Source organism: Callionymus lyra, chromosome 10 (assembly GCF_982586985.1).
Source record: "Callionymus lyra chromosome 10, fCalLyr1.hap1.1, whole genome shotgun sequence".
NCBI classification, from domain to species: domain Eukaryota; kingdom Metazoa; phylum Chordata; class Actinopteri; order Syngnathiformes; family Callionymidae; genus Callionymus; species Callionymus lyra.
The window spans coordinates 7,527,651-7,533,207 of NC_141827.1; the positions used below are offsets into that span (position 1 = coordinate 7,527,651).

The 5,557-nt window shown below is 49.0% G+C and overlaps 1 protein-coding gene across 1 annotated transcript; it reads right to left on the reverse strand.

The window, feature by feature from the left end:
* Positions 1–1,908: 1,908 nt before the first annotated feature.
* On the reverse strand, positions 1,909–5,278 carry mych (myelocytomatosis oncogene homolog). Its single transcript, XM_087801510.1, has 3 exons — positions 5,122–5,278; positions 3,711–4,232; positions 1,909–3,247 (listed from the first exon to the last, which is right to left on the reverse strand). Exons 2-3 carry the CDS (start codon positions 4,222–4,224, stop codon positions 2,685–2,687), a joined length of 1,077 nt encoding a protein of 358 aa, XP_087657636.1. The 5' UTR covers positions 4,225–4,232; positions 5,122–5,278; the 3' UTR covers positions 1,909–2,684.
* Positions 5,279–5,557: the final 279 nt, after the last annotated feature.

Consider the following 5,557-nt stretch of genomic DNA (forward strand, 5'->3'; position numbering starts at 1 on the left):
ATGTAGATGAGTGACAGGGGGTCCCCCCTCAACCCCCAACCCCCCTCCCAACACACACACACACCAGTCGAATAACACACCTCCTCAAACTCACACTCGCGATGAATAATTACTGCAGAAAGTAAATTCCTCGGTGAGGTCTGATCTTTACATCTACAAACACCTCGAGTTAACACATGTTTGAGGGTCACCCCTCGACCCCTCAACACCCTCCACATTCCCACTGTTCAGTTGGAACTCTGGTTTGGTCCCACTACTTGTTTGAGGTTATTTTCTCGCAGTCTCAACACACAACGAATTGTCATGTGAGGAAGCAGAAGCAGAGGATGATGATGAAGATGAAGATAAAGATGAAGTTGGGGGAGAGCAGGGGTGTGTGTGGGGTGTGTGTGAGACGACGTGAAAGGGTTATTAAAGGTGTGAGAGGCTGAATGAACTCCTCGGCTGTGGAGACTCACACATTAGAGATCAAACAGGTGACGATGTGTGAACACATGAGGGCAGACGTCTGAGCACCAGAGGGTGAGAGGGTCACACATGAGTTCCAAACTACCAGCAGTGTGTGTGTGAGAGAGTGTGTAATTGTGTGGGGGTGTGTGTGTGTTAGTCTGTGCTTCCTTTGTGGTTCAAATTGAGAGGAAATGAAGTTGAAACTGAGAGAAAGTTGTAGTGAAAACATTTTTTTTTGTTCAGTGAGTGCTCATGTTTATTTAAAAAAGCTTTTATTTCAAATGAAAATGACAAAGTTAAACAAATCTTTTAAATGTCAAGCCTCTGACATTAGTTTTACATTCTTAACCTTCTGCTCATGTAACCGGGTGTCACTCAAACATCTGACGACTCTCCACCTCTCTGATGTTATCAACTCACCTTGACCCACTTACACACTCACATGTCCGCCTGCTACACATGTTCACACGGACACATGGAGCCACTGCAGATTGCGCAACTTCTACCTGCGGCAGTCCGACACACACACACACACACACACCTTCTACTGTGTGTGCAATCATTATTTTTATTTTAACCAAGGTTTATTTTAATTATTTTTAGCGTTAACCGTTTAGCAATAAATAACTTTTAACGCATTTTCTGTGTTAAAATAAAACATAGTTCGCCTTACTTTTCTTTGACCCGGAAGTAGTTGAGTTCAGGAAGTAGTTAGGTAACGTAATTATGAAAGCACGGGAAAAGGTTTTTTTTTTTTTTTTTTAACTTTAACGCTGGATGGTATAAACACATACTGTTTCACTTTATATTTAATGGTAAATTAAGGCGTATTTTTAATTGTTGCCAAGCATGACTTTGCTAACAGTGATTAGTTTTCTTTAATTTTAAATGTTTATTTAAACTAATTCTATTGAGTTTTAAACGTGCATTTATGGTTCAATTTCATTGAAAATGACAAGGAGAATCCAATTTCCTCCTTTCAGTCATTCGAGTTGTTTTGCATTCATGTACAGGCATGACATAATCATGTGTCAATATTGAACCATAACCTTCCAAGAAAAAGTGACGGACATCCTGGTTGACTCTAGTGTTTGAGGATCATTGTTCTGGAAGACGAGAAGACGTCAAAAACAACCTCAAGCCTCCACGCAGAGACTCCAACCATCTGGGGCTGTTGATGTCATCGTCACTGTTGATAAGTATTTATTAAATCACTTTCTTTGATCACTTGTTAAGCGTTTGCCTCTAAATATTTGGTGCAGCTTAGTTTCCGCCTCCATTACCATCTTGAACTCACCTGTTGAATCGAATGAACTGCTCTGAAAAAATAAATGCTGCCAAAAAGAAACAATTTAATTGAATAATTTGATGTTTTAATAATAACCAGTTTACGCTTTTACACACATTTCCTCCCTTTTTTAAAGCCCGATTTCCCGACAAGAAGAAAAAACAAACGTGTCAAACTCAATCTTTAATTATCTTTAAGAAAAGTGCTGGCAATTAATATTTCCATTCAAATTCAGATAAAAGAGAAACTAAAATAATTTATGTTACAATAAGAAAAATATATTTACATTAAAAAACTGTACAACATCTGAACCACAACGTAAGAAACCGACGAGGAGGTAGGTTTAACACCCGAGAGCCCGTGAAGTCGCGTCGCCGCCCTGACAGTGAGAGAAGGCAGCCGTGGATGATGATGAAGATAAACACAGTGGAAGGAAGCATGCAGAGTTTAGGACGAACCAACAACATTCTGGCTTATTCGCGTCAACGGAATGTCGAAATACAGACGAACATTTGACAAGCGGCGCTTCGACTTCAACCGACGAACTTCAGGAACACGAAGCGAAGACGAGGACGTAAGAGTATTGACAACAAAAACAAGTTTGAGGTCGTGAACTTTGACCCGCTGCAGCTACACCTGAACGTCAACATGGCCGACCGGAGAACCTGGTCTGGAACGGTCGTGGAGGCAGAACCGTGTGAAGAGCAGCAGTGGCGTTGAGGACCGGACTGGTCGGGCGGAGGGTCCCCTGTTGCTATGGCTACAAGACGTCCTGAAGAGATTCAAGTTGGGTTCCGCCGCGGCGCCCCGACGTGTCCGGTCCGACAATCAACAGTCAGCAGTCGAGGCATGAGGAGGTTCTGAGCGTCGTCATGGCAATGCTTCCATCTCTGAAATGTCATTATTGTGCGTCAAAAGTCTCTACCCTCACCCGCGCGCCGGCCCATTAGCTGCGCAGCCGCTGGAGCCGCGCCTTCAGCTCGTCCTGTTTGGACCTCAGTTTGTCTTTCTTGGCCTGCAGCCGCTGGTTCTGATCCTCCAGGCCGGAGATGCAGTCCCGGGCCTTCTTCAGGATCACCACCTTGGACGCCTTGTCGTTGAGCGACAGTTCGGGCACGTTGTCGCGCAGGCGCAGGAAGCAGTTCTTCAGCTCGTTCCGCCGCTGGCGCTCCATCACGTTGTGCGTCCGCCGCCGCTCCTCCTCGTCCTCCGTCTCCACGGGAGCCCGGGCCGAGTGGTGGAAGCGTCCGCAGGAGGACGACGAGCGGGACGAGTGGTGGTGGTGGCGCGAGGACGCCTCGCTCCCCCTGGAGCGCTTGGTGGAGGGCGGTGGCGGCGAGGGCGGGCAGGGGGCGGCGTAGTTGTGCTGCAGGTGGATTTCCATGTGGTGGCGCTGCAGAGCACGCTGCTCCTCTTCCTTCTGCTGCTGCTTCTGGCGAGCCGACAGGTCCGAGGACGGGCTGGTGGAACGACGGGTCATCGTCACGGTTACGACGTCGATTTCCTCATCTTTGGGAAAAATAACACGTTAGTACGTGTGATACGATACATATCGCGATACAACGACACGATACATGGCGTCACTGTAGGATAAGTAGTAGTGTCTGAGTGCTTGACGAGTAGTCTACTGTATCCTCTCGTCCCCAGTCATCGCAGGATTTCATCATTTCTTTATCATTTAAATAAAATGTATATATTGTTTAAATATCGATGCAGTATCAATATAACTTGCACCCCTCGTCGACATCCCACCCACACAAGTCAAAAATCTGGTTCCCGTCACATGACTCATGGTTTCATGGAAGCAGCCACACACACTCTGGACTGATCCCAGGAACTGCAGTCGGGTCCAGATAACCGGAGAGTAAAGAACATTCTGGGCTCAGAGCCACTAAACATTAACCGTGGGTCGGACACTCGATAAGCACGACGGCCTCTTATCTGGCGGCAAACTTCACAGAGTGGAACTCACCGGAGTCGCTGGACGAGTACGTGGACAACTCCCCGCCGGTGGAGCCGCAGTCTGACGTGGCCTCGCTGGACTCCTGAGCCTCCATGAGGTTCTGGCAGTCCAGCGTGGAGCCGGCGAGCCCTTCGAAGATGCTGGTGTCGATGTCGGACAGCAGCGGGCTGGAGCCCAGCATGGAGACCATCTTCTCCGCCGTCATGCACTGCCAGAGGGAGTCCTCCGCGGGGTCGTCCAGGGGGGTCTCGGGCAAGTCGGGCCGACCCTTCTCGTCCCTCTCCGAGTGGAAGAAGTCGCAAGTCCAGTTGTTCTGCATGTCGGTGTCCTCCAGCAGGACGTTGGACACGTAGCTGAGCTGCTCCTCCTTGGAGAGCGGCTTCCCCTGACCGGCCTTCATGGGGGGCGACTGGGGGGGCGTCGGGAGGGACTGCAGGTCCTTCATCAAACTCTGGCAGAAGTCCTCGTCGAAGATCAGAGGCTCGCCGCAGAACCAGTCCTGCGCTTGAGCGGACTGCAACATGTTGACACCTGAGGAGACACGCGCACCCATCAGAACCGGCAGCCGGTGTGACCCACTCTCGAGACCCCGACGTCGTTGACCCACCTATTGTGTTGATACCACCCCCCCCCACCCCGGGGGAGACCCATAAATCACCCCAAAGATTTAACGACCCCCCAATGTGACGTCACAACAACAGCTGTAGAAAGTTCACTAATGGAGGCTTTAAAGCTTCACTTTCTCTTTGTCATTTGTCAACCAACCGACAATCAATAAAGTTTTATTGTTTAATCCGAATTACTTTTTAAATTTTCTTCAAAAACCGTTAAGTGAATAAAATAGTTATGTTGTAATCCGAACTGCTCTGGAATGTGACGAGAACAAAGCGGCAGTGTGTGTGTGCGCGCGCGCGTGTGTGTGTGTTGTAGGAGGGAGGGGTGGGGGGGGATACAGGTTCAGCGAGTTAAATGATGCCTTCATGAGCATGGGAAACCTGAGCTGCAACTAAAATACTCCGTGAACAGCATTCCTAATTTCTATTTATTTCATCGCCAAAATTTACGTCCGAACATCCTGATGACGTATGTGACGTTAAATTACGATGAAAATAAATAAAAATAATAAAAGATGACAAAAAAAAAACCGGTTCAAACGAGACGTGAAATCTTAAAAAACGTGGAAAATAATTCCACGTTTTTTTTTGTTTTTTATACCCCCTTAAGTTACTTTAGCGTAAGATGGACACGCGTGGAAAGACACGCGTGGATCACGGCGGACTGTCAACCCCGGACTGGGGGTCATTTAAACCAGCGTGGGGACGCGCAGTTCCCACGTGAAGCCGGCGACACGCGACAGATCCAACGGTCTGCAACCGGGACCCGCCCGCGACAGACACGCGGTGGTGTGTAAGAAGCTCACCGTCAATGGTCGTGGGGACGAGAAGCGAGTCGCCGCGCGTGGAAAAAAAAACGAGCCGGAAAGATCCAAGTTTAGTCCGAATAGCGGTGGCACGGGAGGGTCGTCTGCACCATGCTGCTCCGGTCCAACTCACGCACAGGCTCGGTAGGTGTGGCCGGCGAGGTCCACTTCTACTTATAGACGCGCTGCGCCGGTGTCCTTCCGCGGCCGGCAAAATCGCGCCAAAATGACAAAAACGCTCCACTCTCACTACCGATGACCCAAAGTACCGTTAGAATATCCCCGGTCCGCCGATTTACCGATCCGGTCCAACCGGAAAAGTCGCACGTGGACGCGAGTTCGTATTTTCAAGTCGGAAACAGGGACTATGTCGTCTCCCCGGCGGAGTGATACGGCACGGATCCCGGATTCCTGGAAAAGTATGGCGGGTAAACGG